Genomic DNA, 19,454 nt, shown 5'->3' with positions numbered 1-19,454 from the left:
GTCGACAAAAAAGGGAGCCAAGTCGGATCCCTGCCGCAGCCCACCCACACCGCGCAACACACACACACACACACACAGACTGCGGTCGGCGGTTCACCTGCAGTTCACGATGACCATAACAAGGCCCCGAGGACGAGGGCGAAACCCAAGACGAGACAAGGACGAGGCGAGCGGCCGAGGATGAGGCCGGATGCGGTAACGCCAGGCATGGAGAGGAAAGGCGAGGCGGGAAGGCTCATTTGGAGCGCCGGGAGCTCGGGACACAAATCACTCCTGAAAGTTTGGCGGCGAGTTCACAACCAGGTCAGAACAGGAGCCAGTGCTGTCGAGTCAACCTTTTATTGATAATACAGCTAAAACAAAAAGATGGAGACAAACTGCACAAAAAGTTCAGGATACCTGGCTGCATGCATCTAAAATCATCTACGCAGGTGAACTTAATCCGACTAGTTTGACATGTCAAATTAAATGCACATTACAGCTCAATTTGCCATTTTGGTTTTTGTGAGCGGTAGCTTCAAGAAGCCTCAAGGCACGTGAGATAAGTTTGCATAAATGAGTGCAACGGAGCGAGTGAAAGGCAGAGGAAGAACTGACAAGCGACACCGGGTTTGGGCCTGGCACGTCGGCACGGTACCAAAAGTCTTTCCAATGTTTGAGCACTCAATGGGACTTTTGTTTACAAGGCTCGCTCGCTCGCTCTTTGCCGGCGGGCTGACAAAGTCAACTTTTCCACTCGGGTCGAGTTCGCAGACTAACTTTTCCATCGGTGGCTCGATCCACCTTAGCTGCTGATGATGATGATGATGATGCCGACGGAAGCGATGAAGATGAGAAAAAGAAGCATCAGAGGGCAAGAGGAGGAGGAAACGAGGATCTGGAAATTCGGCACGAACGCAGCGGCGCTCGCGACGGGCGTTCAAAGAGAATAACGAGCCCGTTTGGAGCGTTTCCTCCTCGCCGCGGCGAAACGAGTCGGAGGCGTCACAGCGGGCGTTCGCAACATCAGAATCCATCTCCCATTCGGTGGCAGCCGTTCAGCATCTGCTGGCTGCTCTTCCTCCGCCCGCCTCGCTGCGTGAGCGCACATGAGAGGAACGCATGAAACAGAAAGAAAGATGAGAGACGCCACGAGGGAGACGGGCGTGACGCAGACGAGACGAGCGCGCGTCACGACTCGTGCCTTCTGATGGGGAGAATTCTCGCCGGGGTCACTCGGCAACCCGGGCCGGTCCAAACGGGCCCACCATCCGCATGGCGGCGTAGTTCTGACACGGAAAACAAAAACAGAACATTTGACTTCCAACTGGGTGCGTTGGGAAGTGAGAAAAGTGTGCTGCCATTTTGTAATGCTGTTTGAATCATTTGTGAGAAGGGCTGACAGGCGGCGGAAAAGTTCCAATCAATTTTTCGGACTGTTTCATAACATAATACCCGCTGGCATATTTATTCTTCATAGTCCGCAAAGGACAACAAATATTAGCACACATTCCTGAGTCACTTAATTGTTGAGTTGAACTCTTCTTTGTTTGTCTACATGACTAATATAGTGCCACCCGGTGGCCAAGTTGTGCACACCAGAAGGAGTCGCAATAAAATCATCTTTTCGTTGTCATTAATTTTGATTGGTCCGCTGTACGGAGTGATTTTGAGTAGACATTTTAGTGAACTACCACTATAAAAAAATAAATAAAATAGTATAGTGAGTGGACAATGAGTATATGACTTAAGTCTCAAACTTACCGGGAAGGAGTAGAGGAAGACGCAAACGAAGAGGAAGATGAGGAAGAGGATGAGGAAGCAGATAATGAACCATTTGTATCGTCTCCACAGGATGAACCGGATCGTCTTGTAGGGGGACGAGAACCACAGGAAGGAGGTCTCGGGACGCCTGAGCAGACCGCCGGCAGAATTCGTCCTTGTTTTTTAAACCAAGTTTTGTTTTCGGTTTGCTCTCACCGAGGTTCCTCCAGGTGGGGGTTGACGTTGGGCTCGTCTCGGCCGAGCCCGGCCGGCCTCTCTTCTTCTTCTTGCTCTGTCACGATCTCCAGGGACATCTCCACCTTGCCCTGCAGCGCCATCGCACGTCACAAAGACTTCACGGCACAACCACGGCCGCCGTCCCAATACTTTTGGAAGGGCTGTATATTTGGCATTTTTGTGCGTTGTCATTCTCTCACAGCAAGGAGTTTTTGTCCATCCTGCTCACGGACGCAGGGCCACCAGCCCTTGACGGTTTTCTGCTCAAAGAGAGACACCCGCGGATCGGCCGGCTGCTCCAGCAGATGCAGGTCGCACTTCTCCGGCGACTTGGCGGGACGTATCATGCGGTTCAGGTCCATCACTAAGTGACCTGAATTGAAGACAAGTTGATTTAAATGACACCATTTGTACAACGGGCAAATCCAAACTGCTTTACAGAACCCAAAAGATCAGCCAGTTCAGTTCAGTTGACTGTATTGAAAATGAATTCATAAAGCAGCTTTTCTGTGTCTTGTTTGGACAGAAGAGTTCTGATTGGTGAGATGCTGTCAGGTGGTCATAAATGTGAAGGAATAGCGTGGTGTTTTTATGTTTTCCTTTTTTCATTTGCTCGCTCACTCGCCACAGGAATTTTCAAGATGGCCGCCGAGTGGCGCGCCGCTTAATGCATCCCGACTTGGAAACGTGTCTCCCTTGAAAGGTCAAAGCTGTTTCTGATGATTTTATGGATTATGAAGGAAAATGAGATCAGCGTCAGCCCCTTTTTCCATATTTACGGACCTTTGAGGGATCCCGAGGTGAACGTTAGCGCAGTTTGATCAGGGTTGACGTTAAATATGGAGGCATTGCGGCGTGATGAACGACTGGAGCGAGACGACGCGTCCACTGGAAGTGTTTTTCCAGGGTTCCCGAGTATCCGACGGTAGGAAAATGTCTGACCCTCACACCGAGCGGGAGCATGAAGAAAGGCAGCGGTCGCGCTGATGAGCTGAGGACAGGCCGGAATGGAAGAAATGCTTTGAGGTGGCCGCGCCGCCGCTCCGAGTACGGGCCGGATAAACCTGAGCGACAGGAAACGCCGACATGGTGACAGATCACAATCTGGATTCCTCATCTTCCTCCTCTCGCCTCGGTCGAAGGGAGAACAGACGAGCCGAGCGACCCGGTTATTCACCGGGACGAGGCCGGCTGGCTCGAAGGAAGGCGGAATTTTGATAGCTCCGAGGTTATCGACATGTGACTGGCGAGCTCCATTTCGTTCGGGGCCCAAAATGAGCCGAAAGCAACTTAATGTCACCCGGCATGAATTCAATGTTTTTCTAAGGTGCTTTAATGGCTCTGGCAATACGGCGTCCTTTCCAGGAAGCATTTACCCAGCACCTCGGGGAGCGCGTCTACATTATTGCAGGTTGAAGGTTCAATTCCTGACTGACAGTGACACACACACACACACACACACACACACGCGCGTGATATACCAAGGTAGTCGTCGAAGGAGAACTTGTCATTGTCCCACACTTGAATGGTGAATCTGGGAGCAAGTTTACTTTCACTTTTGTCCAGATTCCAGAAATGTTCCTGCAGATGGAGACAAGCACGTCACGGCAGACATAATATTCCGCCGTCCACCGCTTTCCTGTCCTCACCTTTTTGTCCACCACGCACAGCTGCTCGGCGGGTAAGTAGAGGAAAGGGAAAACGAATCGGTAGTTGAAGTTGGCTTCCCCGTCCAGCGAGCGGTAGTGGACGTCCGTCTTTTGTTTGTTGTGCTCGTGGCCGTCGAGCCAGCTGAGGGAAAAAGACGAAGAAGTCAGCGGGAGATGACGCGCGCAGTTTCTCGCACCTACCCCTTCACGTAGATGTCGCTCATTTTCTCCCCGCTGATACTGACGTCGTCGAGGATGACATCGCTGGTGTTCCAGATGATGCAGCGTAGCAAGAACCTGCACATCTATTGATTAGAACAGTGATTCCAAGCCTTAACCTAGTTAGTCTAATTTTCTAATTTTGGCTACGTTTGGTTTGGAGTCCCGTGAATATCTTCAAGTATAAACCTTGACTCAAAAATGGATTTTATGTGAGGTCCTACTTCTTGGCCTTGCGTGGTGTGATATTGAAAGGAGGTCCAGGAGGTCCCAGAGACTTGGGGAACAGGTCCACCCACACCATCAGACGTCCCTGACCGGAAGGACAAAAGAGCCAATCAGACGTGAGCAGGAGACACAAAGTATAACAGTGACTTACCTGCTCGATGTCGGGTTGCAGGGGGTTGTACAGCGCCCGGGTCTCGACGTGTTCCGGCACCAGACCCATTTGCCTCAGAATATGCAGCGAGAGACGTTCCTCGATGGGCCCCGGATGGCGTTGGCACTTGTGTCCGTCCGCTAAGAGGCAAATTTGACAAATCAATCTTTCCCACGCTTGAAAAAAAATCAATTCGAAGATTATAAGCTAAAAGTGTCTCACCGAGATCAGCTTTGGTGTACTGCACCCCTCTGAAGAGAACCGTGTCCCTGTGGTAGATGGGCTTCCGTAGGTTCCGCCGCTCGCACAAGCCGGACAGCAGCTGTCTGGGGGTGAGCTGGTCCCGCCATCGGTTCACACCCGAGCTAACATAAAAGGCGGGTGATTGTGTGCCCGTAATCATGGTGAGCGGTGGCGTAAAACACCCACAGGCAGTACGACTGCGGCAGACCGCAGCCGGCTCCGTATTTAGACAGGAAGCGGTTCTCCAAGTCGATGACCGTCTCGCCGATCTTCTCGTCTTTGGTCAGCACGTCGTGGTCGTACAGCGTCACGTGCAGGTCCTTGTCCTGGGGGAGCGAGCAGCTCAGCTCGAACATCCTGGGCAAGAGACGGCAAATGAAAACGTTGCCTCCTCCATAATGTAACTGCACCTACTTTCCAAAAACAGGCTCCAAAGTGCAAGGGATGTAATTTTCATAATCATTGACGGTCTTCTTTCCGAGTGTGATCTTCACGTAGGGGTCACACTAAAAAAAAAAAAAAAAAACACACCCACAAAAGGATTCAAAGACATCAAAAATGAATTGTCTTAATCTCGCAGGACAAACCTTGCCGTTGGCATCTTTCGGTTGAAGTCCTCGAGCCTGGATGACGTAAACTCGGACCAAACAATCCTCCACGCCGTTGGGAGGAAGCTTCCTGAACTTTCGTGGAGGCGGTGGGGCCAAAGGGTCATCCGGCAAGGCGTAGATCTTAAACATACCCTGCCCCAGCACGGCAACACAAAGATTTTACGGCTCGGTCGTTGCATCACTACTGGGACACGATAGAGAGATGCTCACCTTGAATTGGCCCACCACCGAAGGATCCTCACCTTCCCCCTGCGTCTTCCCTCGGCGTAGCTTGAAGGTTTGACAGAAATCCGACAGCCCCCCGAAGGCCTCGACCTTCTCCAACTCTCTGTCGTAAACCTGAGGATGAGAAAATTTTGAAAGCGGGGGAAAAAAAATGGTCACTCAGTTAAAAAAAACGAAACTCGCTGACCTGCAAGGTGTCCGAGCCTTGCTCCAGATACGTTCCGCACTTGTTTGTCTCTCCTGTGGAGGCATAAAACTTGCTCCACCAGTCCATCAACTCTTCTTCCTATTGGGGGCAGAATCAGAGGTCAATGTTCACCGGCGCCGAATCGTGCACCTGACGGCGGAATCGGCGAATAAATCAAGGAAAGCGGAGATGTCGGAGCGGTCCCAAAGTAGAAGATTAAACACGTTCTAAGTCGCTTGTTAACACATTTCTGCGACTTTTTCCTCAAACCACATGAAAAGTTTGCTCTTGGAGAAAACAAGAAGTCTCTTTGTTCTGGAATGTGCGCTGGCGTGAAAGTAAAGCTTGTAAAGTGCGAGCGCGGCTGCCATGAGTCATGTGAGTCCGCGCTCGCCGTCTTCCATTCTCGACAAATGTTGACTGACGGCTTTCTGCGGTTTGGATGCGAGGCCGTCCGCTTTTTATGTCACTTTTTTTTTTTTTTTTTTATGGAGACTCATTTTCCCAGTATGAGAGCGAGAGCGTCGTCAAGTTGACTAAAAGTCATCTCACTTTCGCTTTGGCCATTTTTCTCACAGTGCAACTGCGAAAGCGGTGACTACAAAGCGGCACGCACACACACACACACACGTTTGATTTGGAACCCGCCGTTGCCCGCCCGCCAACCTTCAACCCTCCGAGGAGCGCTAAAAGGCTCATGCGCCACTTTTTCCTTTTGTGTGGGCGCTGCGATGTTGAACAAGAGCGTTCTCATAGCGGGGTGGGCTCAGCGTAGGATCCCCTCTCGTCTGTTTCCCACAAGCCCGCATAAAGACCACGACTTTCCGGCACGGCGGGGAGAAGGGCAGAACCTGCCGTCTAACTTTGCGCCAATATCGACTCGCGGCGCCATTACTGAAAATATATATTGAAGATATCGAAAGGGGTCAGCGATGACGTCGGCGACAGACGATCGTCTGAAAAGCTTCCGAGGCCGAAAGAAAATAGGACACGACGGGTAATCTGGTCATCATCACGACTCATGATCGAGCCCATGAAAGAAGAAGCGGCAGCGGCGGGCCATGAGAGCGCCTTTTGCTTTTTTTTTTTTTTTTGGCTGCCATGACTTATTATCCCTCCCTTTTTCGGCTCCCTTTTCTAACGTCGTGCTTCTGCTTTATTGACTTTGTCCCTCCTTAAGCCGCTCTTTGCTCACTGTCTGCGGTGCAAAGGATCTACAGTGTAGCGGCACTGTTGACTTTGGCTGCAGCCAGACAGAAAGCCAAGCCTTTAATTTGACTGGCTTCAATATCGGACCCTTAATAAAACAAATATCTGTGTTTAGAGAGAAAGAAATCACCCCCAATTACTGGTGAGCAAGGGGACGGGGTGGGGGGAGGGGCACGACAGGCCAGGAAGTGTACTCGCGCATGCAACGTGAGCGTCAGCGTGTGTAGTCTGGTCCGGGTCACGCTAAGTCTTCTAATTGACCTGGCTTGGATAAATAAAATGGAAGAATGTTACGAGGAGCACGGTCTCCCGCTCAAATGGGGGGGGATCCGATTTCGCGCGGAACCGCGCGGCGCTTCGCGAAGGCCTCGTCTCGCGAGCGCCGCTTCTTTTGCCGAGCCGCCGACCGCAAGAGCACAATGTAAGAAGTGTCGTGTTTCATCCCCCTACCATCCTCCGTCTTCATCTCGGCGCAGGCACTGTGATCCATCAGTGTCGCGCTGGAAATAAACGCCATCAATAAAAATGTTCCAGCGGCCTGAACTCTAGTTAGCAGCGAGGTAACGTCTTTTGTCTGCCGCTCGTGAAACAGTAGCGCTTCGCACAATAAAAGTCACAAGTAGAACGTGTGCTTTCTGTTCCGTAGAGCCGACTGACACCGCATGGACATGCTAGCGAACCGAACGGACTCGAAGAAGGCGAGATGCAAGTTTGTTACCCACGTGGAGGCTGCAGCTAGAAGCGGAGAGGTTAATAATAGCGGAACTGGCTCCGTCTGCAAACTACACACACACACACACAAAAGTTAGTGGCATTAAACAGTCAGTGCATACTGTGAAAAGAAATTGCACCGGCAAAATATTTTTGTGATATTATTTGTGGAACTGAGGTGGGCATAAGACACAAATGATTAACGTCATTGCTGGATGATTGGGTAAGCAAATTGAGCGCATTTTCTCCCAAAACAAGAAGGTGTGCTCCATTTGCTGACCTGGACGTCCAGCATGTTTGTGGAAGTGATAATGAACAGACAAATTAGTATTTCTTTAACATCATATTAGTAAAGGCCCACATACAAGAAGTGTTGGGCGACAAAATGTTTCGTTAGACGAGGACAAGAAGGAACTTGTGGTGAATTCAAGATGACGCAACCTGATGCGGGATGAGCGGCTCCTCGTCATCCACGGTGATGAAGACGTCGCCGCTGACCACGCGGGGGATCAGACCTACAAGCGAACACGGCAGAGACGTCGACGACGCGATGGGGATCACCCCCCCCCCCCTCGCCGTCTCCTCACCTTGGCTTTCGTCCGCCTCCGACTGGTCCGTCTGCCCCGCCTCCTCGTCCTCCTCCCCGGGAGAGCAGCGGTACTCCTCCAAGGAGCGGATGGTGCACTGTCCCACCACGGGCTTCCTGCCAAACTGACGGTTGTCGATGACCTTGATGACGATGGGGGGCATGTAGAGCTCCTCCAGGGGGAGCCTCTGCGACAAGGAAGAACCCAAAGTCAGTCCCCGCCAACCCACTGTGGAATGAGACATTATCCAATTTCACTTGAGTGGAAAAATGAATTTAGGCTACTAAAAAAAAAACACTGAACTCAAAGGGGCCCCGATGACACGTTGAGTAAATCGGGAGCGGATCGAGATTATTACCACTGCTCGTTTACCTGAATGCAGACATACAATAGCTGGCGCGATTGAAAGGGAAAATATGTGAACGTTTCCATCGTGGGGGCTGTGAATGTCACACTGCAGCACCCTGACGGCTGTTTGGGGGAAAGTGATGAGAATGTTTCCATCCGCCAGCGCTCGCTCGCTCGCTGCCACAATAAGACAACAGCGATCGCGCCGCAGCTGGAAAAAAGTGCGCAACCTTTTCCACATTTTGCTGCGGCTTTTCCAAAGGTGAGATGTAAAGGCAGAACGGAAAGGTCAGTCCCCGCCGTTTGCCGCTTACCACGTCGAGAAAGAGGGTGTTGACGTCAAAGTTGGCCTTCTTCTTCACGCTGCGGATGACGCAGCTTTGGACGGTGGTGCCGCCGCACTCCACCTGCAGACTGGGAGAGGTAACGCTGGCCAACTGGAAGCTCTTCAGGTTGCGGACACCCCATGCCAACACCTACACACAACGGATTATCTTATTGTGGATGTACAATCTTAACTGCCCCTTTTGGCAGAAAAAAACCCCGCAATTGTCCTTTTAGCGTCTAAATTTAAAGGGGTAGTCATAAAAAACACTTAGCCGTTCCTCGATGGCGGTTCTCTGCAGAACAGGTTTGATCCCCTGAGGCACCACGAAGACATTGGGCTCCCTCTGAGGGGGTAGGCATGGAAGGTCCGATTCTTCCGGCTGCCAAGAGGAGGCGACATTTGTAAACTATTATTTGATCAACTTTGAGTTCAGTCGAGAAAAATGAGTGTTCAATTTGCATACCCATGCCTGCGCGCTGTCACAGAGGAATCCCGGGAACATCAACTGAGGGCGACACAAAGAAATTTCTTTTTTTTCTTCAACCCAACATTTCACATTTGTGAGGAAGTTGACATGTCATTATTTGAGTGTATAAAATGTTTGTGACATTTTTTGGGTCATACGCCGTAACATTCACACTCACATTTAAACGATAAGGCTTTAATGAAGCTAACACGAACGAATGAATGAATGAATGCAGCGGGCCGTACGCCCAAGTTGAACTTACCTCATCCAGAACATGGCTGGAAGCCCCGATGTCGGCCTGAGTGGGAACGAGCAACATTTTAATGAAGAGCAAATCAACCTAAAGACTGAAGAGGAAGGCGATGAAGTCACCTCGAGTCCCGGAACGTGATGAACTGCTGGCTGCGGAGTGACACCATGAATCAACACCTCAGACACTTAAAAGATCCAAAAACGACCACCGACCTTCTCCCGGCGTATGAGCTCAAAAGCTGCCAGCAGTTCACCGGCGTCTCTGTCGGCGAGGCGGATGGGGAACCAGGCCAGGCTGGGCGAGCGGCTCAGCGAGGGCGAGCACACGCAGCGACCCATGAACTCGTCCGCTCCCTGCGGCGTGTTGTTGACGACCAATTTTGCAATTCATTTAGAGTACTCGGCATACCGCGTTTCGACTCACGTATGTGTCCTGGTCGTAAAGTTCCACCACCACGTGCGGGGGGCTGGCCACGGTGGCTTCGGGGTCCCCGAAAATCTCCACGTCGTAGAAGATGAGCGTCTGATCCCAGGTGGGATTGAGGGTGTTTCGCACAGTTACCGTCTTCTGGGACTGATGGAGGAAAGACACGATGGCGTAGGGGTCTGAAATTCAAAACAGCGCCATCATTTTTGCGGGCCGAGTGGAGTGTGAGCTTTCGGCGTGACCCCGAGCGCTCACAGAGAGGTACAGTGACGTGCGCGGCTGTTTGTTTTTCCAGGCCGGGGGAAGAGTCTCAGAGGAGCCGTTAGCGCTGGAATCAACTGAAGCTATGTTGCCTTTTTCCCACCAGCGCTCAATTAACCTCCTCAATGACCTTGCATCCTTGTGTCCTTCCTTTCTTTCATTCCTTTCCTCTTTATGCACTCTTCTAATGTTACACACAGGCACTCACACACACACTCACAGTACTAACAACTAGACCACTCATGGCCAGCTAGTCAAATAGCCCATTAGCTCACGTAAACAGAAATACAAACAGCCCAGAGGTGTTATGCAAGTGTGTGTGTGTTGCAGTAGATGGGGCTTCAGTCGCGGCACTTTAGGCTGAGAGTGTCCAGGAGTATACCAGAAAAGCTGTCCTTGTCCATAGCCATCAGGTCCCTGGCTTGATACAAGTAGCAGCGCAAGTGGTAGCGGGTGCCCCCTAAAAATAGACAACAACATGAGCAGACTGAGGAGGGGGAAGACACGGTTAGGAGCGGTGACTCACGGTCAAAGAAGCAGGAAATGGTGGGTCTGTTGACTCCAAAGGTGGTGGTGACGGACTTGTCGTCGTGTTTGTCTTCGATGCTGCTCTGCGGGGGCGAAACGAGGTACGGGGTTCAAAGGCGAGTATGGCAATGTGCTCTCCGAGGGCGCTTCTCACCAGGGAACACTCCAGAGCAAAGATGGCCGCCGGGCCCGTCTTTTCCAGGGGCTCCATGCGGCATCTCCACCTGCGCCTGCGGAAGCTGTCCGTCTTCCTCGGCTTTAGGTGGAACCTCCAGCCGAATAGCGAGGTGTACTCCCAGCCTTCCCACATCGCCTCGTCCGGACGCTGCTAAGAGGTTACAGAGGCGGACAAACTCACAAAGACTTCAAACTGATGCGTGAAAGGCAATGGTGGAAAGTAAACAAGCACTACTACAAGTTACTGTAGTTCACTTTACTCTAGTATTTCTTTTTCACTAAAGACACTTAAAAACAGCTTTACCTTCTATTTTAATAATCATAATTTATAAATAATTTGAATTTTTAAAAATGTTATTTAAAAATTGAAAATAATTTGTCAATACTGGTTCACACTTTGTCAACTGTCAGCAGATGACATATTATAAAAGACACTAAAGAAAACAGGCATTGATTATATTTGACAGTACATTTCTCATTTTTACTTTGGTAGAAAAGTTTCCGTCTAAAGTTTTTTTTTTTTAACATCTGTACTTTTAAGTACAGCGCGAGGACTTCAGTAGCAAGAGAAAAGCTAAGAGTAGATTTGTGCGGCAACAGCGACACCTGGTGGATCATTCCTGTTACAGCAATCGACTTCTTTCTTGTTCGTCAATGTTGGTGGTGATTAGCGGGCTACCAGTGTGAGAACAGATTACTGTGGATTTAAGTCATGTTTTAAAAGTTGCAATTATTCACCTTTCTGAGCGCATCCATCTTCTGCTGGTCCCGCCTTCTCATGCGCATCCACCGCCTTCGCCGGTTGGTGTGGTACATCTTCTCGGCGGGGACCCACGACTTGGGCCGGCGATCTGGTGGGATGGTGATGCCGTACTCCCAACCTGTACAAAGAACATGAGGCCAAAGAAGAGGCGCGTCAAACACGCACCTTCACTGCACATTTTTAGCAGATGCCGACGCACCGTGATCGTCCACGCCTCTGTTGAGGTCCTCACTCCACTCTGGCTCCTCCCACACCCAACCCGGAGGACACTCCACATCGTCTTTAGGCATGGCCTTCTCGCCATTCTGAGAATAAAGGACCCCCCCCAGCCACAGGATAAATTTCCAAAAAGTGTTTTTTTTTTGAGTGCAAGTGGTCTCTGTAGCACGTACCACGTCGGTGTAGCCTTCATTCATCCCAATCCACTGGCCACCAGGTAACCTCATTTGGTTTTCAAAGACTTCCTCCGTGTAGGTCATGTGACCGGCATCCGCATCAATCAGCAGTCTGTCATCGGATTGAAGCCAGATTCAGTATTTTTGGTGTGTTCTACTCGGAGCCATAATGACTTACGTCCTCTCGGGGCTTATGTACCAGTCCCCCGCCCAGGTCCAGCCGGGCGAGGGTTTGAAACTCTCCTTGGGCAGTTTTACCCTTCCTGTCACGTCACTGAACTTGGGGCAAGTAAGACCCGTCGTCCCCCAGCTGCCCACTAGGGCGAGCCGAGTCTGATTTTCATACTGCGGGTAGAATAAAGTTGTAAAGTTAGCTGTTAGCGCTAACGCGATGAGGACGGCGGTGAATTTACCGTTTCTGCAAAGACGGACAGCTTTCCTTCAGTGTACACGTTGAAGTGTTTGTCGTCGGCGGCCAGTCCGAACCAAACTTTGATCCTGAGCTGACCGGGAAGTTTGGCCTCTCCATCGCCACCTTGTGGATACTACCCCAAAAGGCCAGATATGTTAGGTGAGTACCGTATTTTCCGGCCTATAAGGCGCACCGGACTATAAGGCGCACCTTCAATGAATGGCCCATTTTAAAACTTTATCCTTATATAAGGCGCACCGGACTATAAGGCGCACCATTAATGCATCATGTCAGATTTTTAATCCAAATCAAATCATTCTCCATTTTATCTTTTTTATTTCAACTTCAGACGAAACAAATTACTTTATAATCATAAAATAATGATTCATAGTCTTCAGCGGGCCACTTATGATTGATTTCATGACACAATACTTCGGGCCAGTTTGAATTTAGGAATTTGGTCCATATATAAGGCGCACCGGACTATAAGGCGCACTGTTGGTTTTTGAGAAAATTTTAGGTTTTTAGGTGCGCCTTATAGGGCGGAAAATACGGTAACCTTGATTTTGTTTCTGTTTTTCCTCAGATGGGAGGGGAGTAATCTATTTGTAACATTTTTTTTAAGGTTTTGGCTTGTAGTATATGTGCCTCGACACAATAAAGATTGGAAAACTGGTTTAGGAAAGAGTTACTTTGTTTCTCACTTTGAGGAAGATGGTCTGCAGCTGTCCGCAGTGTTTGCCACCGTGACGCTCAGAGTAGAGAACGGTGTGTGCTGGAATGCGATGGTACGCCACCCTCCGTTCACCCTGCAGCATCCAGATCACGATGTCGGGAAGGCTGTTCTGGGGCTGAAGAGAGACAAAATGAGCTTTTCACCGCAAATGTTTGTCTTTCCCAGCTCTCTTCACGTACGCACCTCTTCGGCCAATTCCCTGAGCCGGCTGGCCCAGTCCTCTGCCTGCTCCATGACGATGGAAAGTTCCGTGGCAGGTCCGTGTTTGAGTGCCAGCGCCGCCGCCATGATCTGCTGCAGGTGCAGAGAGCGGATGTGTCGGAGCGAGCGGTCCAGCGGGGTCGCGCACGGCCACCGTTCAATAGAAGGCAGCTCCTGACTGGAGAGTCCCAGCACGACATCAAAAATCCTTTGTCACCCATCAAATCAACGAGAGTGGGACAAACACGGCAACTTGATTTTACCTGCAGTCGATGATGACCTGATCCAACATCTCCACCACTCGGAGCTCCAGCTCGTCCATATCGCTTCCCGCCTTTATTTCCAGCTGCACCCGCTGCAAGTTGGCCTCCTGGAAACACACACACACACATTGGACATCTGAGCCAACATGACGATATTCCGCAGCCGAACCTCACCAATCGGTCCAGCGCGGCCAAAAGCATATTGAGAGCCTCGATCCTCGGAGCGATATCTTCCCACGCCGACGACAGAACAACCACCGGCTTCACGTTCCCCCACGGGAGGTAATAGTAGTGACAACCTGCAAGACGCAGGAGGACAAGGCATCCGTTTGAAGAACGCGAACAGTCACGTGGGTTGCACGTGACCCACCGTCAAACACGGCTCTGCTGAACTGCGTGGTGGAGGCCAGCGGCAGGCAGCTGTAGTCAAACTTGTTGCCGTAGTTGCCGATGCTGACCTCAAACTGGATTGCGTCGTCAACGTCCTGGAGATGCGTGGCAGAGTAGAACGCCACAAAGAGGGAGAACTTCCTCTTCCTGAGGAACTTCTATAGAGTGAAAAGGAAAGTAACAATTTGAGATTTTCACGTTGCGTGACTTTTTCTTTGCGTCTGTCTCACCTCAACCACGAGCAGATCATCGGACGGGATGTCTTCATTTTTGGCCTCCGGTTTGTCCACCAGCTTTGTGGTCAGCTCCACCAAGATTCGACCTCGATAGGCCACGCCCTCCCCCTGAGAGACAAAAGGAAGCCGTGTTAGCCTGTCATATTACGACCCTTAAAGATCAGGTAAGGAATGCATCATCTCTATATCGTAAATTTTGCAGATGGGTAACCCTCGCTTTAAACTGTGGGAAACAATAATAATTTACTTTTCCAAGGTTCAGGGCTTCATGGGGGTCATTGAAGGTGCTGAACTCTCTGGGACTGCCGTAAAAGTTGACAAAACAGGGACCGAATGTGGGAAGGAATCCCAGCGTGTCGTCCACTGTGAACAGACAGACGGAAACTTAAAACAGTGACGAGCTTTAGCGCACGGGAAATTGACAAGAGGACAGCGGACATACTGCCAGAGGGGAAGCCCCGCGGGGTCAAGTCGTCTGAAGCGTGGACAGAAGTCAGAAAGGCAGATAAAGATCGAAAATAAGAGAAAAATAAGTTTTTCAAAGTCCCAAAGGATTAGTTGAATGTGTAAAGGAAAAGAATTGAGCAGTGATGGAGAGATGATTAAGTGCTTATCCAAAATGCAAATACAAAAAGAACAACTTGCCACTGTTACACAGATGTCAATTTTGATCGATTTTTCCAAGATGTCAGCTGACGTACATCTGTTCGCTATGCACTTTGGGTAACCACAAAGTCTACTTGACAAGCCAAGCCGATGTTTCCGAATATTTATTGAGCCAAAAACGACACAAATGTTTCAAGCACAACTCACCCTCAATCTCGCCTCCAGGTGCGGAAATCTTGGACATGCAGAGGTGGGCGGTGCCGATGACATCGTTATGACTGGCTCGGTCCCTGTCAGGAGAACAAAAACGGAGGGAAAAGAAAATATCTTGACGTGATTTACAGATGCAAATGTAAATGGTGCGAATCAAAATGTCAACCAGTCAAGAAGTCGAATCCTCATCTTCTCACACATGGACGGAAACTGAGTGGAAGGAAAAATTTGTTGAACATCTCCTAAGACTTCAATCACACACAAGAGGTCTCACCCGAATTGGCATCGTGAGACTCTGGTGCCACTGCGGATTGGCATTCTTCTCCAGAACCTTTGTGCAGACCTAAATAGAAGCAATTGTTAAGTTTCAAATATGTACCGCGGCACATCTGCAACGTGAAATAATTGTCAGAGGCGCGTACTGTTTTGCCGGCAAAATGGATCTCCACCAGAGGATCCACCAAGTTCTTCCTGTTGCTGTCGAATCCAAAAATCTGCTTCACTCCATCCATGAAGGCGTCGTCCACTGCGCACGAGAGGATGTCAGCTGACACTGTCCGCAGCCCATATATGGTGCGCACGACTCACTCTGAGGAAGGTCCTCGGCCCTGAAGACCCTTAAAGTGAACGCTGCGCCTCTGAGGGACAAGCCGGCGGGTCTCAGAAGGTTCCCCTCGATGTCCTCCTTGTCCTCCACGCACTCGCGCTTATCTGCCTGAAAGTCCAGGCAAAGAATCAATCTGATATGTTGAGATTTTGAAAAAAAAAAAGGACCCGAAATGAAAATAATGAGGTCAGCACTGTCTTAAAGTGACACGTGCCAGATCAGAGCGAGGTCATCAATGCGTTGGCCTCTCACCGGCGGCTCGTCTCCGGCGGCCAACACCCACAGGCTGACTTTGAGGTAACCTCGAACCCCAGCAGACAGGTCGTCGGAGTCACAAAGGAGCAACCACTTCCTTAAGTAGCAGTGTCCTTGCAAGAGTAGAGTATGGGTTGCTTATTTCACGTTGGCTGACTCGAGAGGAGCTCGTCGCTACTCACGATGCTCGCTGTAGATTGCGCCCACGTCCAGCTGTGGACGCAAGCACGGAAATTCAGCTTTGACAAGGCCTCATTTTTGACCCCACCCTGAACGCTTACCTTGAATTCTCCGATGACGGCGTCGGTTCTGAGTGAGCGCGAGTCGCACACCTGCGGGGCCGCACGTCAGTTGGGAAGCGTGGGAGAAACGAGGACGAGGTCCACTCACCGTGATGAAGATGGGTTCGTCAAACAAGTCGGACGGCGTTTCGAAGAAGTTCAAGAAAAAAGTCTGCACGCAGGAAATGCGCTTGGCATGTATTTAACGCGTGGTAAAATTGTTTTTTACTGTAATACGAAAATAATATTTTATCATTCAATGAAAATATGAACGGTTAATTCGACCACTTCATCTTGCTCCATTTTGTTGCACCTTACCTCGTCAAAAGTGGGGTTGTTGCCTTTGCGGATGCGCGTCCTCCTGCTCTGCCCTGCTACCGAAACTTTGACGACAGGGTTGATGTTGACGCCCGGCAGCTGTCGAGCCTGGATGACTCGCATGCGAACCTGCGCGGGTAACGTAAGTGTAAGCACGAGCCACTAGAGGGCGCTCACGTCCTCTTTGTGTACCTGAATGTCCTGAGGCTTGTTAGCCAGTGCTTTGGGACGACTACTGGCACCCCTACGCCTCTTCTTTAGCCCTCCGTGAGTGTTGTAAGACGGCGGTGAGCGTTTGGGGGTCTGGGCGGCGGGCGAATCCTGTCCCTGAGGCCCCTGGGGGCCGACCACGACCATAGAGCGCCCGTCGTCCGCACCCTGCTCCTCCGGGACCTCCAGCATGATCATGCTCTCTGTGTCCTCCTCGCCCAGTGTGTCCAGGGAGATCACTGCATGGACACACATCAATACAAAACTGTTGAACAACCGGCGCCCCCTGTGGGTGGGAGTGAGACATTACTTGTGACAGTGTCCATTTCCACATTGGGGTTGGTGTGAGGCAGGGGCTCAGGCAGCGACAGGGACTGGAAGATGGGAGCTGATCCTGGGGGAGGGATGTAGGAAATCTGCAAGGTGAGTGTAGCCTAAAAAAAAAGAACAAAAAATAATCACGTAGACTCATGTTTATTGCGAACATTTTACCGAAACCCGCAAGCAGAGGATGAAAATATGTGACATCACTCGCTTCTCATCCAGCCCGACTCGCTCATCCAATCAGCCGTGTATGATTTGCGACATAGAAGATGTCGCTGGCTCACTTCACTAAAGTTCCACCTAAATAGGATTCATGTGCTAGCTGAACCAAAATCTAGCTGGGGAACACGGTGAGATCCAAAATAATGTTGAGAAAAGCATTGGGCCAAACTCTCTCACCCCTGTGTTGTTCCTCTTGGTGTCCAGCAAAGAGACAGTGAAGGAGGCGGCAAAGTTGGGAGAACTGAGCACGTCTCTGAGGGCGAGCCGACTTTCACCCAGAAACCTGCAGACAAGCCATCTGTGGAAACATCTGCAAACATCCGGGTGTTGTCCAAGCTAGCATTAGCTGCAGTCACCTGTTCCTCCCCATCTTCTCATGGTCCTTAACGACACAGTGAAGCTCAGCTCCCGGGTCCAAAGGAACTCCCTTAAGATCCCATTCAAAGCCCTGCAAGTGAAAGTTCACATCGTAACTGTAAATTAACACGATGGCTTGTTGGGTTTCGGGTGTGCAAAGTTCTGAAGTGCCCACCTCGTTCCAAACGGGATTGGGGTTGTTCTTGATGACCTTGGTCTTCTTCTTAGACCCTGAAGGAAGTGAGAAGACATGTTCATCTATAATATATGCACCTTTGTACACGGAAAAGGCTCATTCTTTTCTCGTGCTTGTTTGCTTTCCTGTTTTTGGCGAGAACACGCACACAAACAAGCGCACCTCCGCTCTCGTCAGATATCTTAACAAAACACCTCCGCCCTTCCTCGGAAGGGTCAAGAGGGTGCGCTTAGAATCCATCTCCCGAGAGCCAACGTTCTGACTTGACGTCTCCGGGACGGGAAGTGGCACAGCGTCAACTTCCTGGCGGTTTCAGCTTGGCACGGGTTCACGGGCCGAGAATAGACGGAGACCGGAGCGTGGCGCCGTGAACCTTTTCTATTCCGTTTTCCTGTGAAAACGTTTCAATCACATCACACCAAGTCGGTGCGGTACGAGGACGAAGGCGCTCATCATCGGCATGCCATACAGCAGGAAATGGCGCTAACACAAAGGCAGGAAGTTAATAGAAGCGTTCACCTCATAAAAACTAGGACACTACTTTGTGGAAATATGACAGCAGTTTTAAAATTTGGAGCTTCATCCGCGACAGTACCACAAGTCATATATGTCAAGCATGACTCAGCATTTTAAAGATGAGAAAGCTTTAACGGAGACGCCGCTTCCCCTCAAGTCTCCATCCTCTTCTTACCTCGAAAGGTGACACTGGCCAAGGGGTCCGAGTGCCTCAGGTTGTTGGCCCGCTGAACAACACAGCGCAACATGGTCGAAACCCTTAAATGAGTCGGCGAGTACGATGCTACAGATCTTTACATCAAGATCGCCAATCGGTGACGAAAAATGACAAATAGCAACAAAAAAAAAAGAATTAAAATGTGATTAAACCTTGGAGATGTTCACGTAAAAAAAAGTACGTAAAAGAAAAATAATAAAGAACCTAAAGATAAGTCCTCACTGTGGCAGCTTGTCCGCAAGACTGATCCCACTCTGAGGAAAAGTGGGTAACAATCAACTTAAACACATATACACACACGCACACAAACACACACACACCCCTCACATCCAGAGGAAATCCCAACATTTCCTGCTCTCTTTTCCTCGCCTGTCTCCTGCTAACTGCAGTGTCGCCATCACTTTTTATTTATTGATTTTATCTGTCTTTGTATATTCCTTCACACAACTTTCTCTCCTTGTTTACAAAAATGGGAAAACATTGTCGGGGAGCTTGAATCGGCAGCATGCCCCCCACCCAGCCCCTCGGGGGGGGGGGGGACACTGAAGCCAGCTTTCCAATAATAGCCTCTCAGCTGTTTGGCAGGAGGGGGAGGAGTGCTTTGATCAATTCTAACACAAATATTAACAATGTCTATCTTTCATTCATTCATATTTCACACCTCCATCATATTTGCCAGCTGTCTCAACCACGCCCTTACCTTCATGGGTGACGGTGCAGTAGGCGTCGCTGATGTCGTCATCCGGCGTTTGCAGGCGTTCTGCACACAGAATGAAAACACGCAGCATGACGAACACACGATCACAACCGAACCGTGTTGGAATGTCCAAATGCGGTCCTGACTCTTATCAGATAGCGACGGTAAGGGAGAGAAAGTGACCGACTGCTGCTGCTCTAAGCTGTCTCACTTTGCTCAGCATACACCCTCTGACACACATACACAACAGTG

At 50.2% G+C, this 19,454-nt stretch overlaps 1 protein-coding gene and 1 long non-coding RNA gene across 9 annotated transcripts; one reads left to right on the top strand and one right to left on the bottom strand.

The window, feature by feature from the left end:
• Window positions 1–325: 325 nt before the first annotated feature.
• dysf (dysferlin, limb girdle muscular dystrophy 2B (autosomal recessive)) lies at window positions 326–19,428 on the bottom strand. Of its 8 annotated transcripts, none has more exons than XM_061294189.1 (57): window positions 19,206–19,428; window positions 17,752–17,807; window positions 17,576–17,667; window positions 17,397–17,502; window positions 16,984–17,107; window positions 16,656–16,912; window positions 16,464–16,592; window positions 16,255–16,317; window positions 16,146–16,196; window positions 16,047–16,077; window positions 15,862–15,977; window positions 15,591–15,717; window positions 15,425–15,528; window positions 15,277–15,345; window positions 15,169–15,212; window positions 14,997–15,079; window positions 14,626–14,658; window positions 14,431–14,546; window positions 14,178–14,291; window positions 13,928–14,105; window positions 13,732–13,856; window positions 13,558–13,664; window positions 13,277–13,472; window positions 13,062–13,208; window positions 12,359–12,490; window positions 12,124–12,290; window positions 11,943–12,057; window positions 11,750–11,855; window positions 11,526–11,668; window positions 10,765–10,938; window positions 10,609–10,693; window positions 10,465–10,542; window positions 9,819–10,000; window positions 9,608–9,748; window positions 9,515–9,544; window positions 9,405–9,440; window positions 9,140–9,181; window positions 8,956–9,055; window positions 8,663–8,826; window positions 8,001–8,187; window positions 7,855–7,928; window positions 5,494–5,592; window positions 5,292–5,420; window positions 5,058–5,213; window positions 4,885–4,976; window positions 4,657–4,827; window positions 4,450–4,592; window positions 4,228–4,367; window positions 4,073–4,161; window positions 3,831–3,926; window positions 3,630–3,771; window positions 3,462–3,561; window positions 2,181–2,353; window positions 1,960–2,069; window positions 1,744–1,891; window positions 1,184–1,268; window positions 326–1,074 (listed from the first exon to the last, which is right to left on the bottom strand). In XM_061294189.1, exons 1-56 carry the CDS (start codon window positions 19,291–19,293, stop codon window positions 1,212–1,214), a joined length of 6,357 nt encoding a protein of 2,118 aa, XP_061150173.1. In that variant the 5' UTR covers window positions 19,294–19,428; the 3' UTR covers window positions 326–1,074; window positions 1,184–1,211. The 8 variants fall into 8 exon arrangements, with proteins under 8 accessions (XP_061150173.1, XP_061150254.1, XP_061150272.1 ...); XM_061294270.1 differs by having other exon boundaries at window positions 10,765–10,935; XM_061294288.1 differs by lacking the exon at window positions 19,206–19,428 and adding an exon at window positions 18,464–18,773.
• On the top strand, window positions 10,427–11,530 carry LOC133144962 (uncharacterized). The gene is made up of 2 exons (XR_009710805.1): window positions 10,427–10,711; window positions 10,813–11,530. It is a non-coding gene; the product is annotated as an uncharacterized LOC133144962 (long non-coding RNA).
• Window positions 19,429–19,454: the final 26 nt, after the last annotated feature.

This window comes from Syngnathus typhle, linkage group LG1 (genome assembly GCF_033458585.1).
Source record: "Syngnathus typhle isolate RoL2023-S1 ecotype Sweden linkage group LG1, RoL_Styp_1.0, whole genome shotgun sequence".
In the NCBI taxonomy this organism is placed as follows: Eukaryota; Metazoa; Chordata; class Actinopteri; order Syngnathiformes; family Syngnathidae; genus Syngnathus; species Syngnathus typhle.
This window is presented reverse-complemented; position numbering and strand designations above follow the sequence as displayed.

Bases quoted from the DNA above. Each gene is read 5' to 3' on its own strand.
- dysf (XM_061294189.1), bottom strand. From the start codon at position 19,293: ATGCTGCGTGTTTTCATTCTGTGTGCAGAACGCCTGCAAACGCCGGAT. The intron at 15,080-15,168 runs GTTGACATTTTG...TTCTCCTGACAG, and splicing joins AGGATTCGACTTCTTGACTG to GGACCGAGCCAGTCATAACG. The intron at 3,772-3,830 runs GTAGGTGCGAGA...TTTTTCCCTCAG, and splicing joins AGCGACATCTACGTGAAGGG to CTGGCTCGACGGCCACGAGC.